The sequence below is a fragment of the Hevea brasiliensis genome, chromosome 4, assembly GCF_030052815.1.
Source record: "Hevea brasiliensis isolate MT/VB/25A 57/8 chromosome 4, ASM3005281v1, whole genome shotgun sequence".
NCBI classification, from domain to species: domain Eukaryota; kingdom Viridiplantae; phylum Streptophyta; class Magnoliopsida; order Malpighiales; family Euphorbiaceae; genus Hevea; species Hevea brasiliensis.
The window spans coordinates 9,302,355-9,327,895 of NC_079496.1; the positions used below are offsets into that span (position 1 = coordinate 9,302,355).

The following is a 25,541-nucleotide window of genomic DNA, read 5'->3' on the forward strand; positions in this document are numbered from 1 at the left end:
TCTAGAACAGTGTTCATATATAAATATTTGTATTTATTTAAGTTGTTTATTCTGCGCATTTGCAATCAAATGATTTTTGTTTTTTGAACAAATCGTCATAATATTACATTCCCAAGTGAATCCAAAATCAAAAGTTTTCTCAACAACAGAGGATTATAACTGGAATGTTACAAGAAAAGCCTAAAAATGCTATACAATCTGCAATCGTATTTGCAGTTCTTTTGAGCAAGCTGAAGACACAGGCCTGGAATAACTCAATCTGTCTATGAATGTGTTTCACCAAGGCGTCAATTTCCCAATAGACATCATGTTTCCTCGCGAGAGATTCGCACAAAGTTTAGGATAAGTTTCTGTAGTCCCATATCTTGAGCAAGGCTAATGGATTCTAGCAGGGCTAGTGTTTCTCCTACCAGGGGAGAAGTGCTATTACTGCTTGCTGTCTTGCATTGTGTATAATTTCACTTCTGTGATTCTGCAGAGTGCAACATAGCATACTGATTGTGACTTATGATTTGATGCAGTATCAGAATTGAATTTGAGTGATCCTTGAGGAGGAGGTTGCCACTTACTATTTCTTTAATTGCTGGTAGGGCTCTGCCTGTGCTGGAGGACATGCATCCTGTAGCAGGCTGGAGCTCTTGAATCCAATCCATCTTCTGATGTGATTAATTGTTATTCTTTGTTGGAAGCAGATTCTTTGAAGCTAAGTTTTAATCTTTGGCTGCGCCTTTGGTCTCCAAATTGATTTCCAAAATTTATCATGTGCTGTCTTAAAAGGACATGGGTTCAAGTTATTGGCTTCACCTTCTTTTTTAATCATAAAAGGGAATAGGCTGATTCAATTGTGCATGCTCCCCTCTTGTCATAATGCTATGCCCAGGCATTTTCTGCTATGTGGCCTAAAGTAGCTGCATTTGACAATGCAGTGTTTGTGATACGTGATGGAAACATAGTCCCTTTCATTCATTGATCTCCAGTTGTAAAATCCATTGGGTAAAGTTTTCTTGACCTCCACTAGTCGCATTGTAACGCCCTAAAAATCCAATACAAATCATGAAGGAAACGTAATTATATATTCAACAATTGCAAAATATGACAATCGATTATACCGCCAACTAAAAATCTGTTGTATAATCATCATTGTTACACATTTCAGTACCTGCATTGCCTAAAACGACTTTGCAATAACCAGTAACTTTCTTGCATTTTCTTGGCTAAGCATCAGCTACCGATGCTTTCGGATACCTGAGCTGCCACCCTACTCAATGCCACATAATAATCAGAGAATGGTTTTCACAACAACGTAAACAGCCATAGGTAATAATATAAATCTGCAAATAATCCATTCACAAATGGCTTAATGCGATCCTGCACCACTTCTAGCTACAAAAAGATTCATAAATTACCTTTCGACTTAGTCCTATTTGACATCAGAGTCAAGAAGAGTATATCTGGTGTTTGGCATATTGAGCAGAAAGTGAGAAACTCGGAAATGGTGTTCATTCTGCATCAGTTAATTAATTAGCATGTAATTTACAATTTTTTTTTGTAGTAAGCTCAGTTAATATTTCAATTATAATTTTCTATATTATTAGATAAATATGAATAAAATTTGAGAGCCTCATATTGGTATTTTTTTTAATGATTAATGATAATAAAAGAAAAAAATATCAGACTGAATGTTATGAGCTGGTGGTTTGTCAAACTCATTAACTATATCATGTCAAACTCCATTGTTATGACAAGCACGCAAATCTAAGGCACACACACAAATCGCACAATCACACAGTATTGAAAAGAGAAGAAGAATAACAAAGGATTTAATGTGGTTCAACCATAAGGTCTACGTCCACGGGCAATACAAGAGAAAAAGTTTCACTGTGATAAAACGAGTAAAATACAATCAATCAAAACTCTCAAACTTTAACCCTAGTATTTTACCCGAATATCTCACAACTCTATGGTAAAAGGTAGAATATTAAAATATTTATACTGGTTCATACCGCGGGGGCATTGCCCGCACCCCCAAGGGGATCAATAGTGGGCTTCAGGACCGGGCCTATCGGCCCGTGCCATTTGCTATCATCACATATCTAATTTTTTATCCCAATCGATTCGCACAGATCTCATTTTTTATTCCAATCGAGTCGCAACACGAAACTTTTAGGTCAGGTCACAATTCGGATCTATGAAAAAACATATCCCAAAATTCAAAGCCACAAAAATAACATCCATATTTCCTTCCCACTGAATTCTTAGCTTAAAAAAAACGAAAATACAGCCATGCACGAGAGTTTCTCTATTTTATTCTCTTAATGGTAAAAATAAATAACGTTGGTTTTATTGATCCCCAGACGACAGAATCATAGTAATCTTTTTTATCTATTCATATATATACATATAGTCCAATTTCCTACATCTTCCTTACATTAATTCTCCAAGATTATTTAATTTAATTTAATTTAATTGCAAAATTATTATAATTAAGATGGTATATACATTTATCTTATTTCAGAGAAATATGTTTGTCAATTAGCTCGAGCTGTCTATTTTCTCTAAAAAATATTAATATGTAACTAACTTTTTTTAAAGCAAAAAAGTAACTAACTTATCATTTATCCTATTGAGACAATTTGTGATTATTTTATTTTTATTAAAATAAATTTATTTTATAAGTAATTAAATACTATTAAATGAAGTAATGATAAAATTAACAATTTGTAAATAAAATGAATAAAAAATAAAATAATTAAAGAGTATCGTTCTCACGAGGAATTATATTTAGGTACTAAATTATTGTTGTTTTGATTATTTAGATTAATGAAGATTTATAGAAGAACTAATTAACTAAATACAATAATTTAAATAGAAAGTAAAGAAAATAAGCCATGGTTAATATAAATAAATTCTTAAACTAAGTAAAATTTTACTAAACTAGCAATGGGTACATACGAGCAGAGGTCAATTAATAGTAAAAGTGATTCCAGAGTTAGGGTTCATACTTTAAACCAAATGAGATTTGGTTAGGTTCATTCAATTTTTAAAAAAAGTCATGGTTTGAAGGTAGCTAATTATAATCTCCTTTGATTTCTTTCTCGAGCAAACCAAAGAGTGTTTTAAGAAAACTAAACCTTACTCTTATACAATATTTGATTTACCCAAAACTTATTAGGAACTTTAATCAACCAATAAATCCTCTCAATCCCTCGTTCATCTCTAACACTAGATAATCAAGTTCAAAACCATGATTATCTATAAATGATTTTCACCTTCCTTCAACCAAAGATTAAAAACTATACCCAATTGGATCCAACACTAGGCAAGCCAATAAAGTACACAATGAATGAATCAAAACTCGTAAATGTTATAAATCTGAATAAAATTCATCCAAATATATAGATTAATTTAAAACATTACAACCCAACTCTGAAATTGACATATGCATTTCATGTAGTCATTTAGGTTAGATTTTATAGTTATTTTATTCTTTTATTAGTTAATTCTAGTTAATTTCATTAGTTATTTAATTAATCATTCATACTTGTTAATTTTGGGTTAATTTGTATTTTTTTTTGTAGATTAAATGATGTTTTTGAGAGATCAAAAAGGTAATTGTGCAAGTAAAGAGTAAATTCTAAGTCCAAAAGTGCTAAAAATAAAGCCTAAAATTTGAAAATTTTAAAGGCTATTGAAATTTGCACAACATACTACACAGTCTGTGCAACTTGTATACAAAAATTAGTAGAAATTTTGTAAGTTGCCTAAAGTTGCACATGATGGTATACAGCCTGTGCAATCCGCATCCACAAAAACAGAGAAATTGCAAACCTGTCGAAAGTTGTACAAGCTGTGCACCTGCCTATGTGAGAGCTCAAAAAATAGCTAAAACTTGTCAAAAGTTGAACCGGATGTCGCATAGCCTGTGCATCTGCTTGTGCACTATCACGAAAGACAAATGGAGATCCACCGAAGCCTACACAGTCTCCTACACAGCCTATGCACCTGCCTGTGCAATATCATGAAAAACCTCTATAGCTTGCCAAAATATGCACAGGGACTACATGGCTATGCAAACCCGTTTTCACTCATCCTTTCCAGATTTGACTCTGCACAAGATGTTGTGCAGGCATTGTTCAAGCTATGCACTTCCTCATTAATTGGCTGAAGAAGTAAATCTTCTCACACGTGCAATGACTTCATCTCAAACCATTTTTAAGCTATCTTAGGGTTTTTGTCAAGAGGTATTTAAGCCTCCTTACATCACTTTTTGCAAAGAGAAGAACAAGAAGAGAAAGAATTAAAGAAAAGGAGAGAAACAAAAAGAGGAAGAACACAATTTTTCATGCACCAGCTGGGACTTTTGCTCTTCTTCACCATATTCTTTATGCTAAACATCGGATTTTTCAGTTTCAAGTTTACTTTTCATATTTTATTTCTTCTTCTACACAAAATCTCTTCTAATAAACATGCATAGTGAGTAGTTTTTTTTTTTTTTTTTTTTGAGATTGGGATGTAATATTTGAGTTATTTTATGAAATTGAACTGAGTTAGTCCCAATTTAAAGAAATTTATGAAGTTTAATCCATTTCTTATGAGTTTATTGACATGCCTAATGTAGGAGCCCTTTAAGTTATGTTCTTGAAAGAAATGGTTGGATTTTTAAACAAAGCAACAGAGATCTTCTCATGTGATGGAAAGAAGATGAAGTATATGTTCATTGAAGCACCTGTTGGGAATAAAGGCAAAAATTCCAATTTAGTCACCATGAAACATGACAAGGGTCAAGCTAATGACCTTAACTTAGCACTCTTGGGAGACACCTAAGTTCTTTTGTTTTGTTTTGATTAATTTTATTTTATTTGCTTTGTTTTTAATCACCCCTATATTCAATTTTTGATAATTATCTCATTTGATCTTGCACAAATGCTTATAAGATGGAAAATACAAAATTGTAGATTGAGCATATTTTGTCAAATTGGCAAGAAGGAGAGTTATTGTCAAGAGCTTATATTCTACATCAAGACAACATTTAAAGAAGTTCATCTTTTGCTTTTCATTTTGATAAGTGGTTGAGGTGATGTAATAAATTTATTTCCTTGATGTTAACTTTTCATGTGAGAGGGAGTGCTTGGGTTAAAGAATTAAATGCTTGATTAATTGTGGAATTGAGAATTAAGTTAGCGTGTGAATTTTGATTTTGATGTGTTGGGCTTGAATTTGGCTTTTGGAGATGGATATGTCTTATAGCAAATTCTTATTTGGAGAATTTTTATTTTTTATGTTTTGCAGTGTATATTTTCAATGAGAGTATGCTGACATTTTTTTTAGATGATTTTTAATGTGTTATTGATGTTTGCTTCATAAAAAAGCTGAGAATTCTGCAAAATTTACTATTCTGAGTAAATCTATAGAAATTATATTGTTCACATACAGTAGAATTTGGTGCTTTTACTTTTCACAAATAGTGTATTTTTTCATTTTTAGTCTTAATTTTGGTTTTAATAAAGTTCAAGCAACTTATATTTTTCATTTCAATTGAGATTTTGGCACTAGCAGCTATTTTGGAATGCATTTTTAAGTTTGCAGCACTGTTTATGTCTTTCTGTTCATTCTGTTGAAAACTGCACAGCCTAGTGCGCAGCTTATGTAGTTTTACTATTGCAGGACTAATTCTGCAGAAAATATTATTCACGAGTAAATGCATTCTGATAACTCCTGCACGATGTATGCAATCTAACTGCGTGCTTCACTTTTCTATGATATTTGTTCTCTTTAATAGTGTTGAGGATATTTTTAGATTTTATTTACTCCAAATTCTCCATTCTTCATTCAAGGTAAACCTTTATAATTTTCCATTCCATTTATACGATACATTTTCAATTCTTGCAATTATAAGTAAGCTTTTGGATCATTTTCTGGAATTATTTATTTTATTACTTACTTAAATTTCACAAATTTGATACACTTTCATGCACCAACTCCTTGCATTCTATCCCATCTTAGCATTTATTTTAACATTGAGGACAATGTTTGCTTTGAGTTTGGGTTTGTATATAAGATTTTTAAAAATTAGCATTTCAGTCTAAGTGTATTTCATTTCATACAATACATACATCATATATTCATATTGTAAATATTTTACATGCACATACATATATACCATACTTCATATAGCAACCATATAGAAAATTTGTGTATAGATTTCTTATATTTAGTTAATGCATTGCTCATTTTACAAATCATGCATTCATGAAATAAAATTTTTGCCAAGTCCTTTGAGTAATGAGAGTTGCTTAGTATAGTGATTTAGCCTACCTCTAGTTGGGATTGAGGATTGAAAGTTTCGAAGAGATGCAAAGTTTTGAAATATTTACCTTTGCCTATATCTTCTTAGCCAAAGAGCCACCCAATTAGTTATTTAGAGATTGGAGTGTTTAGAGAGAGCTATGACAAAAGGTAGTCAAGTGATGTCTCACCAATCCTAGAACAAACTTTCTAAACCGTTCAAGGCGAAATATTAGTTTGTACTTAAACAAAGAGATGATTAAGCATTATTTGACTTAAACCTTCTCATTTTAAATCTTTGGCCTTTTCTCTTCAATAAAATTAACCTTTGCAAATTCCTTTGAGCCTACATTACATCTAAATTTTCTTGAAAACCCTTATTGCTACCTAGCCAATGAACCAAATACTACCAACCTTTTCATGAGAATAATTATGCATAATATTTAGTACACTATCCAAAAAAAAAAAAAAAAAGAAGAAAAAGAGAGAAAAGACAAAAATAAAATAGAGAAGAGATGCCGATCTTCTATAAAAGTGCTAGTATCCATGGGCTTTTCATTGTTATTATTCAAATTGGAGCAAATCTACCCAAGTATTAAAGAAAATGAGTTTGGGGGTGATATTTTTAGAGACAGTCATAAAAAGAAGATACGAAATAAAAATATTAAAGTATTAAAGTAGTCCCTTCATTCTATGCACTTTGTAAAATATGCTAGCACTTGAAAATTCTCATTGTGTTTTTCTCTCCTCTTTAAAAAAAAGTTAAATATGAAAGAAAAAAAAGAAAAAAAAAAAGAAGTGCACCTTATGTTTTCAAGATTGAAAATATTCTAATGTTTTAAATCCTTTTTACCCTTTTTTCTTGTTAGCCTCATTTTGAGCCTTGTAGCCCCATTATATCCCTAAAAGTCCTTTGATCTCTTAATTGTACTTGCTACATTAGTGGAGATAGGGATAGAAAGTTTGCTTATGGGATTGAGAATTTATTCATCCATTCATCAAGTTCCATCATTCTATATAGAGACACTTTGGCTATTAATTATTTTGGAGTTCTTTTTTAGCATGACTTTCTTTTTTTCATTAGTTGGTTTGAGATTTTTAGATGATTAATTGACTTGAGGCTAAGCGGTGAAAGCTTGAATAAGCATTAAAGTCTTTGCATCTTGAAGGATGGGTATATGGATTGTTGGTATGGCTAGAGGTGAGTTAGATTGCTCTAATAGGTGATTTTCATGATTCTTTGGACAAGGCATCCTAAAGTTGCATTGTATTTTAAAGTTTGCTTGAGGACAAGCAAATATTTGAGTTTTCCGATATTTGACATATGCATTTCATATAGTCATTTTGTAACACCTAGGCAAATCCACATCGGCAAAACACGGGAGATCTTTGGGTTTATAAGTTGGCGATTCGTAACTCCTAGTGGCGCATTTTAAAGCCGTGAGGGCTTGGCCCAAAGAGGACAATATCACGATGGGCGAGCCATTACATTTGTGGTATCAGAGCCGCTCCGAGTGTAACCTTGGGCGATGGTGGGGCAAACCTCAGTGAGGGCGCTAAGTCCCATAAGGGGGGTGGATTGTAACACCCTAAGCAAATCCCACATCGACAAAACACGGGAGAGATGCTGGGTTTATAAGTTGGCTGTTCGTAACTCCTAGTGACGCGTTTTAAAACCGTGAGGGCTTCGGCCCAGAGTGGACAATATCACTAGTGGGCCGAGCCATTACACATTTAGGTTAGATTTTATAGTTATTTTATTCTTTTATTAGTTAATTTTAGTTAATTTCATTAGTTATTTAATTAATCCTTTATACTTGTTAATTTTGGGTTAATTTGTAATTTTATTTTTCATTTGTAGATAAAATGGTATTTTTGAGGGACTAAACAATAATTATGCAAGTAAAGAGTAAATTCCAATTCTAAAAGTGCCAAAAATGAAGCTTAAAAATTGAAAATTTCAAAGGTTGCAGAAATCTGCGCAATATATTGCATAGCCTATGCAACTTGTGTCCAGAAATTAGAAGAAATTTTGTAAGTTGCCGAAAGTTGCATAAGATGGTCACAGCCTGTGCAATCAGCATCTAGAAAAATAGAGAAATTGCAAACCTGCAAAAGTTGCACAAGATAGTGCACAGGCTGTGCACCTTTTTAATATGAAAGCTCAGAAACAGCTAAAACCTATCGAAAGTTGCAAAAGATGTCGCACAGCCTGTGCATCTGCTTATGCACTGCCACAGGAGACAAATGGAGATCTATCGAAACCTGTACAGTCTCTGCACAGCTTATGCACCTGCCTGTGCAGTACCACGAAAAAACTCTAGAGCTTGCCAAAATGTGCATAGGGACCTACATGGCTATGCAAGATGTTGTACAAGTACTATTCAAGCTATGCACTTCCTCATTAGTTAGCTGAAGAAGCAAATCTTTTCACACTTGTAGTGACCTCAACTTAAACCATTTTTAGGCCATCCTAGGGTTTTTGTCAGGAGGTATTTAAGCCTTCTTACATCACTTTTTACAAAGAGAAGAACAAGAAGAGAAACAATTGAAGAAAAGGAGAGAGACAAAAAGTGGAAGAATGCCATTTTTCACACACTAGCCGGAATTTTGGCTCTTGTTCACCAGATTCTTCACACCAAACATCGGGTTTTCTATTTTTAAGTTTACTTTTTATGTTTTATTTCTTCTTCTACACAAAATCTCTTATAATGAACATGGATTGTGAGTAGTTTTCTTTAATTATGGAGTTAGGGATGTAATATTTGAGTCATTTTATGGATTTGAACTGGGCTAGTCCCAATTTAATGAAATTTTTGAAGTTTAATCCATTTCTTGTGAGCTTGTTGACATGCTTAATGTAAGGCCCTATTAAGTTATGTTCTTAATCCTTAGTTGAAGGACCGAAAGGAGAGAGCCAAGCGATAGATAATCAAGAAATTGAACTTAATTAACTTACATATAAAAATAGACTAAGGATTAAGAGGGTTTTATAGATTGATTAAAGATTTTAATGGATCTTGGATAATTTTAAACTCTGCGAAAATAGGATATAATTAATCAAGGCACACTTTCTTTCACTCGATAGAGATTTCAAAGGATTTTAGAATTGATCTCCTTTAACACATAATTCATAGATTGGGTTAGGTAGGGAAAATTTCAAATTGACTTGAATATGAATCATTAACTCCAGAATCGTCTTTTTACAATTGTTGCTTATTATTTTACTTTTAAGTGCTTAATTTATTTCATTTCACCAATTTTTATTTTTAATTTTTCAATTTCTTTATTTAGCCAATTATTAAATTAGTCATTGTTTGAATGGAGTCTTGTATTTTCATACCCTATAATTCAAATTACCAAATTTCTTTTATTTGTTTGATTAAATTATAATTTTAATATAGTTCATTTTACATTAAAAATTCAATTGAAAATACAACTCTTCGTGAGAATGATATTTTTTTTATACTACATGAATAACCCATGCACTTGCGGTAGTCCGCATCAGAAATCTTAGAAAATCTACTCACTCATAATAATATTTACAATGGAAAATGATATAATAAATGAAAGAAACATAAAATGGAGCTAAGAGTAGAAAAATCCATGTAAAGAAAGCCCCGAATCCCAGAATATCTGAAGCTGGACGTTACTTGTAACAGATCCCACCAGAAAATGGCGTTTCTTCTTCCTCTCTTTCTCATGGTCTTTTTCTCTTCCTTCCTCCTTATTCTCTTTTTTAAGTTTTTGCATGGCTTGATCTTTCTTTTGGCTAAAAGGAGAAAATGATCTATTTATATGTCTCTAATGATCTGCCTAAAATAAGCTAAAAGAGGATAAGGACAAAAGGTACAAAAGTGATGAAATGTAAAAAATAATCATAATCAGCATAAAAATTTGCCACGCAATACAACCCAGTGTTGGATTTCAACATGCCCCGTGTTGGATTTCAACATGCCTCGTGTAAAAAAAAAAAGGTGAAGTAACATGGGGCATGTGACTTCGTTTGAAAATCGCTTCCTCCCTTAACTCTTCTCTTTACTGCGACTAACGAAGTATCATGCCTCATGTCACTTCGTCTTAAAATTATGATTTCTCTTAAATTCCCTGCCTGCTTCAGAAATAACACTGCCCAATGTTGAAGCTCAGTAAAATTTCGGCTATTCTTCAAGCAAAATTTTTTCAATTTTTTCACCACTCTAAGCCGCCAAACAACAATAAATTATTACCATTTGCATCTTTTTATCTTCAAATCACCTTAAAACCTATTAAAAACATAAAAATTTCAAAAATCAATTATAAAAAACTAAAATTATAATTTAACTAAATTAAAAACTAAATTGCTATAAAACTCTAAAATAAAAGAGCAAAATTAATGCAAAATGACTCTAAAATGCCCATATAAAATATGTGTATCAATACATTCTTCATTAGTTTGTTAGGTAAATAATATTATAATGCACAAGACTATAATAAGAAAAACATGATAAATTACGATTTTCTTTATTTTTTACAATTAGTTTCTTCTAAGACAAACTTAATAATCTGAGTTAAATCTAATTGACATCACTTTATTTTAAAGTTCTTTGAATATATAAAAATAAAAGGATAATATATTTTGAAAAAAAAAAATCATCATGTCTAAGACATAGTCCAACACAAATTAAGACTCGAATGCGAGGGAATTTCTTGATCCACTTAGTTTGAAAGTTAAACAAAGTGAGACCATATCCCTTAGGCCGTCATAATTGAACCATGTAATTTTATTAGTGTGGCCATTTCTTCTTTTTAATTATTCTTTCAGTTTTGGGGGTATTACTTCTTTTTAATTATTTTTTATTAAGCGATTAATGCACACAGCAACTTGTTATTTATTTGGCTGTTGGCCATTAGAAGACAATAGCTGGGTTGGCATTGATGTCAATTTCATGTCAAAGCTTCATTTATTTTTCAGCCATCAGTTCTTTATATTTTGGGGGAAAAAAAAGACTTAATTAAAAGAAAATGAGAGAGAGAGAGAGAGAAAAGAAGACTTGTTTGTAGAGAATGGACGTCAAAGAAAATATTCCAGGCAAAGGGTCAATTTCTTAGACCACTTGTTCAATATTGATAACCAGTGACGGCAGAATAATCGTACTAATCTTTATGATGTAATCATATATATAGTCATAGTAATCTTTATGATGTAATCATATAGATAGTCCAAGTTCCCAGATTTTCCTTAATAATTCCTCCAAAGATTATACTATTTAATTTAATTTAATTAAAAAAATTATCATAAGATAGTGATACATACATCTTAATTCAAAGAAATTTTTGTCAATTAGCACGTTTTTTTGTTTTCTCCGAAAAATATTAAAATTTAACTACTTTTTTTAAAGCAAAAATTTAACCAACTTGTCATCTGTGATTATTTTAATTTTAACAAAATAAATCTTATTTTGTAAATAATTATTAATAAATAATTATAATGTTTTATTTAATGATAAAATTAATAAAATAAAATAATAGATAGAATAAAAATGCGTTATATATTGATTAGTCTAATAATTTAATAACTAAATAATAATTTTATAATGCATACTATAAAAAAAAATGTTAGATTTAGTGTCACGACCCAAAATTCTGAACCGTGACCAGCGCATAATTTAAGTATTCTTAAATCATGCAAGCCTTATCAGAGTATCTTGAATAAATATATTGTCACTTACTAATCCCAAAAGTAGACAAAATCCAAATAAATAAAATGCTGAATAAACATCATAAATATCCATAAGTAAAGCTGGAGTTTCTCTGATTTCAAATAAAAACTTAAGCATTCAATAAACTAAATTAATTATTAGCTCGAGAAAACATGAATTAGGGCATACCATGAGAACAAATCAAAGTTGTCCTTTTCCGGAAAATGGGTGAATATTTGGATCATTGCGAATTCTATTGATCAAACAGGATATGACGAGAAAAACGTGGTTTGAGCTAAATGCTCGATGAATGATAATTATAGTACACAGCGGAATAAGAGCAGGCGGACGCTTGATTTATTTCACAATAAATTTTCTATTCAATAAAATCATGCTCATGCTATCAAAATCATTAATAAAATAACTTCATAAAAATAAAAATATAAAAGAAATTCATTCAATAAAAATTTTGTGATACGATTGCACGAGGTGATGATACCCCACATCACCAAAGGCCGGATGGTAGCGCTACGGATATCGATACCTTCCTCCTCCTTCACGGATATCAATGCATATGATACTAATGCAAACCATAAACTGCAATGATGCATGACTCGACAATGCAACCTAATCGTGATAGTCCACACGGCGAGGCGGATAACGAAGCAGAATCTGAGCACGGTACCAATTCAAAGCAGAAAATCAATTTGTGCAAATCAATCAAAATTAATAAAAATTTTGAGATAGCAACTAATATGATCCTTCTCGATTAGTATTGTCGCTTTGGCCCATGGGCCTCACAGTTGTCCGGAGGTTTCATTCCCAAACGGTGAGAAGGCTCCACATATATGGCCCAAATCTTTTCTTCCGTTTAGATGTGGGAGTTTCCACCCGGTCGTAGCTGGTTGAACACGTCCCAACCCCATCGTGATAAGCCTGCAAAAATATAATGGCGGCCCACTAGTGATATTGTCGCGGACAATACTAAGCGGAGAAGGATCTACAATTTGGTATCCAAATATAATGGCGACCCACTAGTGATATTGAAGCCCTCACGGTTTTAACAGCGTCAATAGGGGTTCTGAACCACCAACTTATAAACCTAGCATCTCTCCGTGTTTTGTCGATGTAGGATTTGCCTAGGGTGTTACAATCCACCCCCTTATGGGACTCATCGTTCAAGGTTGATACCACAAATATAATGGCGGCCCACTAGTGATATTGTAAGCCCTCGTGTCAATAGGGATTCTGAACCACCAACTTTTAAACCCATCTCTCCGTGTTTTGTCGATGTAGGATTTGCCTAGGTGTTACATAATAGCGATAGTGCAATTCCAATAGTGTATTTCAATAGTTTGAGAGTCAATAAAATCAAATCACTCTCAAATCAATTCAATAAAATCAAATCAATCTCAAATCAAATCAATAAAATCAAATCAATCAAATCAATTGGTAACACATCGATAAATTTTATAGTCAAATATCAATCAATATAAATACATTAAAAGCACATTCGAAATCCTAATGGGTCTAATGCGAGAGATAGTTGACAAAATCAATTATTTAATCAAAACGAAATAAAATTCAATAATAATATAAAACTCTAGAAAATCACATATAAAATCATTGTTAAAATATTGATTTAAAATTTCATTTAATAACAAACTTAATGCTAAGAAATTTTAAAAGGGACAAAAATGGTGCCATGTACTATAATTACCACTCACCTGGAACCTCCAAGACAATAGTTATTTCAATAGAAGAGAGACAATTTCAACTGACTGATTGAATATTCAAATCTCCTACACACCCAAAATATTAAAGAAAAATATCAAATAATAATAAAATATAATAACTTATATATATATATAAAAATATATATGTTGGGTGGGACGAATTCGGCGGTGGACGAACAGGGGACGATGGTGGATGAACAGGGGATGAAAGTTTATATATATATATATATATATATATATATATATATATATATATATATATATATATATATATATATATATATATATATATATATATAATAATTAATTATTGTCCAATAGCAATTATGATCAACCAATTCAATACTAATGATCAAAGAAAAAAATAAATTTCTAGGGTAGTTGTAACAAATTAATGAAAGAAAATAAAATCAAATTCACCCATTATTGAATAAAGAATGAGAATTTTTACCTTGAAAACAGAATCGAATGTGATGATTAGAGAAGTAAAAATTTAGGGATTCTCTGTTGAGAGTATTTGATAGAAAAAGGAGGTGACAAACAGGTTTTGAGAGCAAAGTTTAGCAGAAGAGATGATTAGAGTATATATATATTTCGAGAGTGCTATTAGGTGTAGAATGGGATAAGAGTTATTATTGAACTGGGTTGTTCAGATTGCAGATATATATTTAATTTCAAAAATAATATATTTATATATCTAAAAATAAATAAGCAGACCATCTAATAAAATATATATATTTTATAAATATATTAAATTATTGTTAGCTAATTAAAATAAAATAATAATAAAAAATAATAATTGTATATGGGTTTTCACATACTTCCCCCCTTAAAAAAAATTCGGTCCCCGAATTTGAATAGACAAAGTTCTAACCTGAAGAATCAAATAAGTGAGGATATTTGGCTCGCATTTCAGATTCTGCCTCCCATGTGGCCTCACTACTTGAGTGATTATGCCACAAGACTTTGATCAAAGCCACTTCCTTAGATCAGAGTTTCCTAATTTGTCGATCTAAAATCTTTACTGGTTGCTCCTCATATGACATATCATCCCTAAATTGCATGGTTTGAGGTTGTAAAACATGAGATGGATCTGGTACATACTTCCTAAGCATAGAAATATGGAAAACTGGATGTACATGTGCAAAACCAGGTGGAAGAGCTAAACGGTAAGCAACTGCTCCAATTCTCTCCAAAATTTCAAATGGACCAACAAAACGAGGGCTAAGCTTCCCTTTCTTCCCAAACCTCATGATTCCTTTCATAGGGGAAACTCTCAGAAATACATGATCACCAATCATAAATTCTACATCTTTACACTTAGGATCAGCATAACTTCTCTGTCGACTTTGAGCAGTCAAAAGTCGATCACGAATTAGTCGAACCTTCTCTGAAGTTAATTGTATCAACTCTGGTCTAGTAAGCCTTCTTTCTCCAACTTCATCCCAACAAACCGGTGACCTACACTTTCGACCATATAATGCCTCATATGGAGCCATCTCTATACTTGCCTGATAACTGTTATTATAAGCAAACTCCACTAAAGGCAAATGATGATCCCAACAGCCACCAAAATCCATAACGCATGCATGAAGCATGTCCTCTAATGTCTGTATGGTCCTTTTACTATCCATCCATCCGAGGGTGAAAAGCAGTACTAAAGTCTACTCGTGTTCCTAAAGCTTCTTGGAATTTCTTCCAAAATCGAGAAGTAAACTGAGTACCACGATCAGAGACAATGGAAACTGGAACTCCATGAAGACTAACAATCTTGTTTATATACAACTGTGCAAGTTTAGCAAAGTCATATGTAGTCTTCACAGGAAGGAAATGGCGATTTTGTCAATCTGTCACTATCACCCAAATTTCATTGTAACCACCTCGTATACTAGGTAAACCCACAACAAAGTCCATGGCAATATGCTCCCACTTCCACTCAGGAATAGGCAATGACTGAAGTAACCCAGATGGTCTCTGATGTTCTGCCTTAACCTGCTGACAATTCAAACATTTAGCAACAAAGTCTGCAACATCCCTCTTCATGCCACCCCACCAATAATGCTCCCTTAAATCACGGTACATCTTAGTTGAACCTGGGTGTACTATGTAAGCAGAATGGTGTGCCTCCTCCATGATTTCTCTTCTCAACTCATCAACATTGGGGACACAAAGTCTAGTGCCATAACGAAGAACTCCATCATCATTCAACATGAATCCTTGAGCTTGGCCTTGATGAATATTATCTATAATCTCACACAGCTGAGAATCCCTCTTTTGAGCCACCTTAATTCGATCAATCAAGATAGGCCTAACTCGAAAATGTGCTAAGAATGATCCAGCTATGATTTCAAACTCTAATCCCTGATCTAGCAACTCATGTAATTCACCAATCAAAGGCCTCATCTTGGTAGATATATGGGCTAAACTACCAGAAGACTTCCTGCTTAGAGCATCAGCCACCACATTAGCTTTTCCAGGGTGATACTGTATGGTGCAATCATAATCCTTCAACAATTCTACCCATCTCCTTTGCTTAAGATTAAGATCACGTTGGTCAAATATGTATTTGAGACTTTTGTGGTCAGTGAAAATTTCACAAGTCTCACCATATAGATAGTGCCTCCAGTTTTCAAAGCAAAAATTCTGTGACCATTTCCAAATCATGAGTTGGATAATTCTGCTCGTGCCTTTTCAACTGACGAGAAGCATATGCAATAACCCGTCCATGCTGCATCAAAACACATCCTAAACCAATCCTAGAAGCATCACAATATACTACATAACCCCCTGATCCAGATGGAAGGGCTAACACTGGTGCTGTAGTTAAACGAGTCTTAAGCTCCTGAAAACTTTTTTCACAAGCCTCAGACCACTGAAATTTCACATTCTTCTGTGTTAACTTAGTTAAAGGTGCTGCAATATGAGAGAAGTCTTGAACAAACCATCTATAATACCCTGCTAAACCCAAGAAACTACGAATCTCTGACACAGTTGTGGGTCTAGGCCAATGAAGCACTGCCTCAACTTTCTTCTTATCAACGCACACCCCATCCTTAGATACTGTATGGCCTAGGAAGGCTACACTATCTAGCCAAAACTCACATTTTGAGAACTTGGCATATAGCTTGTGTTCTCATAAGGTCTGAAGGACAATTCTCAAATGCTGCTCATGCTCCTCCTTACTCTTTGAGTACACTAGAATGTCATCGATGAACACTATAACAAATTGATCTAAGAAAGGCTTGAAAACTCTGTTCATGAGATCCATAAAAGCGGCCGGAGCATTGGTAAGACCAAAAGACATTACAAGAAATTCATAGTGTTCATACCTAGTCTTAAAGGCCGTCTTGAGTATGTCTTCTTTCTTGACCCTCAAATGATGATACCCAGATCGAAGATCAATCTTGGAAAAATACTTTGCACCTTGAAGTTGGTCAAACAGGTAATCTATGCGTGAAAGAGGATACTTATTACGCACAGTTACCTTATTCAATTGCCTATAATCAATGCACATTCTCAAAAACCCATCATTCTTCCGTACAAATAACATAGGAGCACCCCATGGAGAAACACTAGGGTGAATAAACTCATTTTCTCGTAGGTCCTGTAGCTGCTCCTTCAACTCCTTAAGTTCTGTGGGTGCCATACGATAAGGTGGCATAGATATGGGCTCAGTTCCAGGAACTAAGTCTATACCAAACTCTACCTCTCGCTCCGGGGGTAAACCTGATAAATCTTCTGGAAGCACATCAGAAAACTCCTTAACCACTGTAACATTCTCCAAACCTGCACCTTCTACCTGAACATCTCTAACATAAGCTAGATACCCTTTACACCTCTTTCGCAATAATCGTCTAGCACTCACTACAGAGATAAGATTACTAGAGGCTATACTGCGATCTCCACAAATTGAAATGCCTCCCGGGAATTTAAAGAGTATAACTTTATTATGATAATCCAATGAAACATGATAAGTGGCTAACCAATCCATGCCTAAATTCACATCAAACTCAAACATATCAAAAGAAACAAGATCTGCAACTAATTCCCCATCTCCAATGTGAACTATACATCTCCTATACACCATATTAGTGTCTATTGCGTTCCTCATAGGTGTTGATACAGATGAAGGATACTCTAACAAAGTAGGTGGTGTACTAAATATCATGAAAAAGTATGGAGAAACAAAAGAATAGTTGTGCCCCAGTTTTAGCCATAGGTGTGTGTTCAGATGTCTGATTAATAATGTGAGGTGGTACCTCCATTGTTGGATCAAGGTTTGCACCATTAAGACCCTTGGCCCTAGTTCTCCTCTTACGTCTAACAGACCCAGGCACCTATTCATTTTAATAAACAAGCATTAAATTTGAAAATGTGAGCCAAATTAAGACAGGTGAGAAGATATGAAGGACGTAGACATCTAAAGTAATGATAAACTGAAAAGACGTTAAGCATCCTATGCTCCGCAAGTTTACTAGACCTCAACCTGGCTCTGATACCAACTTTGTCACAACCCAAAATTCTGAACCGTGACCAGCGCATAATTTAAGTATTCTTAAATCATGCAAGCCTTATCAGAGTATCTTGAATAAATATATTGTCACTTACTAATCCCAAAAGTAGACAAAATCCAAATAAATAAAATGCTGAATAAACATCATAAATATCCCATAAGTAAACTGCGGAGTCTCTACAGATTTCAAATAAAAACTTAAACTGTTCAATAAACTAAATTAATTATTAGCCCGAGAAAACATGAATTCGGGTATACCATGAGAACAAATCAAAGTTGTCCTTCTCCAGAAAATGGACTGAATATTTGGATCAGCTGCAGAATTCTATTGATGCAAAAGCAGATATGCATGAGAAAAGCGTGGTTTGAGCTAGATGCTCGATGAATGATAATTATAGCACACAACGGAATAGGAGCAGTGGATGCTTGATTTATTTCACAATAAATTTTCTATTCAATAAAATCATGCTCATGCTATCAAAATCATTAATAAAATAACTTCATAAAAATAAAAATATAAAAGAAATTCATTTAATAAAAATTTTGTGGTACAGTGCACCAGGGTGATGATACCCCACATCACCAAAGGCCAGATGGTAAGCGCTACGGATATCAAATACCTTTCTCCTCCTTCATAGATATCAATGCATATGATACTAATGCAAACCATAAACTGCAATGATGCATGACTCGACAATGCAACCTAATACCGTGATAGTCCACACGGCGGGGCCAGATAACAGAAACAGATACTGGGCACAGGTACCAATTCAAAACAGAAAATCAATTTGTACAAATCAATCAAAATCAATAAAAATTTTCAGATAGCAACTAATAACTGATAGTGCAATTCCAATAGTGTATTTCAATAGTTTCAGAGAGTCAATAAAATCAAATCACTCTCAAATCAATTCAATAAAATCAAATCAATCTCAAATCAAATCAATAAAATCAAATCAATCTCAAATCAATTCAGTAACACATCAGTAAATTTTATAGTCAAATATCAATCAATATAAATACATTAAAGGTTTGTTCCCAGAATCCTAATGGGTCTAATGCAGAGATAGTTGACAAAATCAATTATTTAATCAAAACGAAATAAAATTCAATAATAATATAAAACTCTAGAAAATCACATATAAAATCATTGTTAAAATATTAATTTAAAATTTCATTTAATAACAAACTTAATGCTAAGAAATTTTAAAAGGGACAAAAATGGTGCCATGTACTATAATTACCACTCACCTGGAACCTCCAAGACAATAGTTATTTCAATAGAAGAGAGACAATTTCAACTGACTGATTGAATATTCAAATCTCCTACACACCCAAAATATTAAAGAAAAATATTAAATAATAATAAAATATAATAACTTATATATATATATATATGTTGGGTGGGACGAATTCGGCGGTGGATGAACAGGGGATGAAAGTTTATATATATATATATATATAATAATTAATTATTGTCCAATAGCAATTATGATCAACCAATTCAATACTAATGATCAAAGAAAAAAAATAAATTTCTAGGATAGTTGTAACAAATTAATGAAAGAAAATAAAATCAAATTCACCCATTATAGAATAAAGAATGAGAATTTTTACCTTGAAAACAGAATCGAATGTGATGAATAGAGAAGTAAAAATTTAGGGATTCTCTGTTGAGAGTATTTGATAGAAAAAGGAGGTGACAAACAGGTTTTGAGAGCAAAGTTTAGCAAAAGAGATGATTAGGGTATATATATATTTCGAGAGTGCTATTAGGTGTAGAATGGGATAAAAGTTATTATTGAACTGGGTTGTTCAGATTGCAGATATATATTTAATTTCAAAAATAATATATTTATATATCTAAAAATAAATAAGCAGACCATCTAATAAAATATATATATTTTTTATAAATATATTAAATTATTGTTAGCTAATTAAAATAAAATAATAATAAATAATAATTGTATATGGGTTTTCACATTTAGTAGCAAAAATATTTTACCGCCAAAATTACAAAATTTGTTGCAGTAAGTTTTGACAATGATATATGAATTGCTGCAAGTTATTGGTATAAAATTGTGGTCATACATATTTTATAACAAAATTATGGTCACTAAAAAAATAATTACGAGCAAACAATAGTTATTCTTGTAAAAATTTATCAATGATAACAACGATTGTTGTTATATTCTTTTGACGTATCATCAGCAATAATTTTTCATGTTACTGATATGTTAGTTTTATAGTAGTAAAATTAATATCGTTGCAAAAATTTTACTACTAATTTTAATATTTGTTTTTGTTGTAGTGATTATACTATAATAAGAAAAAATCTAATAAATTACTTTCTTTTTGAAAAAACATAAATTCATTAATAAAATCAAAGCATTAGAATAATTTGACTTAGTCTAGTGGTTAAATATATACTACTCATCTGGCAAAATTAAGTTAAAGTCACCGCTCCCCTAATCCCTCACTCAAAGAAAGAAATAATTAAAATTTTAAGCATTACAAAAAATCACAGGAGAGATAGGAGCTTATATATTTTTACAAATCAAGTATATAATTTATTATCATAGACAATAAAGTTGAATTTTTTTCAAAGCAAGAATTTATTTGAATTCTTTTCTTAAAATTGATTTATCAAAATAATTATATCAAGTTGACTAGTTTCAGCTCATTGCTTAATTGCTCAGAAACTTCAGTTCCAGTTTAGGCGTCCCATGCATGCATGATCGATGCTTCCTGGAAATTGTCCTGTCTCATATGACTATTCAGCATGCATGTTTCCATTTAATGTAGAATAATTTTTTGTTGACAGGGTACGCAACCCCACATATGTTATGCAAAATCAGACCATACAACAATATTCTGGAGGAAGACTGTTAAACTGGTGCAGCCCAATTGATTTTGATTTCAATAAATTAAAATTATTTTTTTTATATAAAAATAAGACATTAATGTAGACCCATTAATATTTCTTGTTCTTTGTATTTTCAAAATTCTAAATGAAAAGAATTGTATTAATTTATTAAATAAAGTTGATTTCTTTTCAAATGTAGCTGTGTGAGAATTTATTTGAATTCTTTTCTTAAAATTGATTTATCAATAATTATATAAAGTTCGCTAGTTTCAGCTCATTGCTTAATTGCTCAGAAACTGCAGTTCCAGTTTAGGCGTCCCATGCATGCATGATCGATGCTTCCTGGAAATTGTCCTGTCTCATATGACTATTCAGCATGCACGTTTCCATTTAATGTAGAAGAATTTTTTGTTGACAGGAAAATTTTCTCTATATTTTGTTGATGAAATTTTAAATCATAAAAGTAAACCACAAAAGAAATATATATTCCTCATTGTTAAGAAATATACATATGTATTATATTTGACCAAAAATTAATGTGCAAGATCCAACAACCAGTAACCAAAAATTTACAAAAATGCCACCCAGTTCTCTATATAAAGGGAAGATCGATCCCAGCGATAGCACAACCCAAACCTCTGTGTTAGTTATTAGCTGTGCAGAACAAGAAAACTTAAAAAGAATATCAGTGGTGAATGATAAGGAGGAGGATGAAGAAAGTGTGTTCAGTTTTAGTTCTCTTCCTATCATTGATGATAAGTGGGTGTTCATGTTTGAACCGTAGCCAATTCCCTTCTTCTTTTTTCTTTGGGACTGCTACTTCTTCTTATCAGGTAGCTATGTATATGTATGCTTCTCTTATATATATATATATATATATATATATTACAACCTTACAAAACGGCAGCAAAATTTGCGTTTGGTCTATATTTTACACCTATGCAACTGTTCTGAAATGGAATTTTATGTAAAAATAATAATTAAGTTTTCAGCTTCTTATCAATTGATGCATATTTAAATGGTGTATTTTCTATCTTTTTATTCTATATATTCATCACTTTTGTCTCTCATCTGTTTGCCTCTTTTCTTTTGATCATATGTGTATATCTAGCCATTCTTGTTACTTCTGAACGACATATACCTATATAATGCTGATGCAGCCTTCACATTGAGGACTTGCTCGTCACCTTCACTTGCAATTTAGATCCTATGATTGAAAAAAGAGTTCTGTTTGATGTGCGTCAGCTAATATAACAAATAATTATTAATTTATCTGTTTATTCATGCAGATTGAAGGAGCATACTTGGAAGCCAACAAAGGCCTCAGCAATTGGGATGTATTCACCCACTTATCTCCTGGTACAAATATTAATTCTTCTTATTTATTTATTTATGACTGGAGGCTAAGAAATTTCATGACATATAATGAACTTTATCTAGTTCGCTGTTGCTCAAATTTTCATTTGCGTTTATGCTTAATTTAGATTAATTAATTTCTTTCCATGTAAGGTAATTAACTAATTGAGGATAAATGTGACTGCTGTTTTTATCAGGAGAAATTAAGGATGGAAGCAATGGGAATACAGCTGATGATCACTATCATCAATTTTTGGTAATTGACCATTTCCTTGAATTTAGACGACTAACAATATAATATTTTAAAGAATTTGTGGGAACCCATCATTGTTTTTTTTTTTTTTTTTTCCATAACCCAACAGTGTTGACAGATGATTAATTAATCAAGCTATAAGCAACCTTGAAATTTGATATTCTTCCACTATTTGGAGCTCTTAAAGTTCCCGTCAATCACAGTAACAGAGCTAAATTAAATAACTTTGATTCTGTTCATAGTTGGGGGATAAAATTATTAAATAATTAAGCAATAAAAGTTATAATTTTTATAAAATAATAAAACATGTGAATTTGTGTTTTTAAAAATTAAGGCTTTTTAAAATAAATTTGTTGAAATTAAAAAAAAAAAGTCTATTTTTCAGCTCACTTATTTACTAATGAAAAACAGTCCAAATCAAACTGATTTTAAATGGGAAAAATAACAAGAGATTTTTTCCCACTTTACAGCCAAACATTTACTCAACTTTATGATATACTTACAATAAAATATTCAAAATATTATACATTATGTTGCTCTGTGATAGGATGACGTAGAGTTGATGCATTCTCTTGGAGTAAATTCATATTCTCGATTTCATGGGTCAGAATCCTTCCAAGTATGTTTTATACAATTTTTTTTCTTTGCATTATATATAAGTTTTCTTTTTAATTCAATTTTTCATATTTTAATTAATTTTAATTTTAATCACAGAGGGTAGATTTGGAGAGATCAATTCGGAGGGTATTGCATTTTACAATAAGCTTATTAATGCTCTCTTGCTTAAAGGTAAAATACATTGAATCACGTTATAATACTTTGGCACCTAGGTTATTATTATTTTTTTCTAATATTATGACTCCTTAATTATGCAGGAATAGAACCATTTGTTACATTGCACCATTTTGATGTTCCTCAAGAACTAGAAGATCGATATGGCGCTTGGCTAAGTCCTCAAATGCAGTAAGTTCTTTACCTTATTATATAGCGAGTCCTCATTCATAAGGCGAGAGTTATAAATATGGATCTTGTTGCATAGTAAATATCATATTTGTAATTTTAGTTAAAGAATGTAAGTTGCTACCACTATTAAAAAGAAAAATTAACATCTACTCTACCATCTTATTCTTGTTACAGGGATGATTTCGGGTACTTCGCAGATATCTGCTTCAAGGCATTTGGAGACAGAGTGAAACATTGGATTACACTCAATGAAGCTAATATGGTGGCCCAATATGGGTACTACAGTGGAATATGGCCTCCAAACCGATGCTCTTACCCTGTAGGCAAGTGCAAAGCCGGAGACTCTGAATTAGAACCTTACATCGCTGCTCATAATATGATACTAGCTCATGCCACAGCTACTGAAATTTACAGAAAAAAGTATCAGGTATTATACACAATAGCATATCATCAAATAACCAACAATTATATACAATAGCATATCATCAAATAACCAACAAAGAGTTAATTCTTTCCCTTGTCATCTTTGCTTAATATTTATTACGTGAAATAGGAAAAACAAGGAGGGAAGATTGGCATTGTGTTACATATCTACTGGTATGAGCCACTAAGAGACATTCCAGTTGATCGTGTGGCTGCTCAACGAGCTCTAGGTTTCATTGCTGCTTGGTAAGTAATTAATTACTCGTAATTCAAGGTTTATCATATAAAGATGTCGCTTGGTCTTAGATGAGCCTATTAATGCAATTTTTTTTTTGGTGTACAGGTTTATGGATCCCATTATGTATGGAGAGTACCCACCAGAGATGCGACAAATTGTAGGTCTAAGGCTGCCAGCATTTTCGATGGAGGACAAGAGGAAACTGGCAAACAAATTGGATTTCATTGGAATCAACCATTATAGCACTCTCTATGCAAAGGATTGTCTGCTTTCACCATGCAATTATCATGATGATTTACTCAAAGACACCTTTACTTATGGAACTGGAACAAAAGATGGAGTTCTTATAGGAGAGCCGGTAAGATATGCAGAAGCTAACTATCTAAATAGCAATTAAAGCAGATGATAATTAAAAACAGTACTTAACATTGCTTCTTCATTTTTCGTTTTCTTTTTGGGTCTTTACAGACAGCAATGCCTACGTTCTATGTTGTTCCAAATAGCATGGAGAAGACAATCACGTATTTCAAAGATAGATACAACAACACGCCCATGTTCATCACAGAAAACGGTATATCAGAAAATTAAATTGCAATTACCATTTTGTTATCTTCTGCTGACTTAAATTTGTGTAATCTTGCAACTATCAAACAGATATTTGAAATTCAGTCTAATGATAACATATACATGCTAATTGTAGGATATGCACAACCTAGCGGTAGAAACATTGAAGATATGCTCAATGACACGAACAGGGTGGAATACATGGAGGGTTACCTCACTTCTCTAGTTTCTGCAATGAGGTAGATTCATATATCCTTGCCCATCAATATTTCTCCTTTCTTTTTTAAGGTGACTTGGTGATCTTATAAAGGTTAATAATGATCACAGGAATGGAGCAGATGTGAGGGGCTACTTCCATTGGTCTCTGATAGATAACTTTGAATGGACATATGGATATACCATAAGCTTTGGGTTGGTTCATGTAGACCGCACAACAATGCAGAGAACACCAAAAAGATCAGCCAAATGGTTCCAGCATTTCCTGAAAAATGAAGCTCTTCATCATCCCCAAGAATGGCAACAGAACATTGCGCATTTGTAATCTAGAACAGTGTTCACATGTAGAAATATTTATATTTATTTTAAGTTGTTTACACTGTAGCATTTGCAATCCGAAAAATATTTTTGAATAAAGAATAATAATATTACATTTTGCATTTGCAA

General features: G+C 32.3%; 1 protein-coding gene across 1 annotated transcript; it reads left to right on the forward strand.

Annotated features, from left to right (window-relative positions):
- The first annotated feature begins 21,712 nt into the window (after window positions 1–21,712).
- Window positions 21,713–25,541, forward strand: LOC110641335 (beta-glucosidase 18). Its single transcript, XM_058145250.1, is given in 13 exon segments — window positions 21,713–21,914; window positions 22,371–22,440; window positions 22,635–22,693; window positions 23,238–23,277; window positions 23,280–23,309; window positions 23,405–23,479; window positions 23,566–23,653; window positions 23,828–24,080; window positions 24,207–24,322; window positions 24,420–24,672; window positions 24,783–24,885; window positions 25,015–25,117; window positions 25,206–25,541. Coding segments are annotated over 13 exon segments (1,542 nt in total). The 5' UTR covers window positions 21,713–21,776; the 3' UTR covers window positions 25,420–25,541.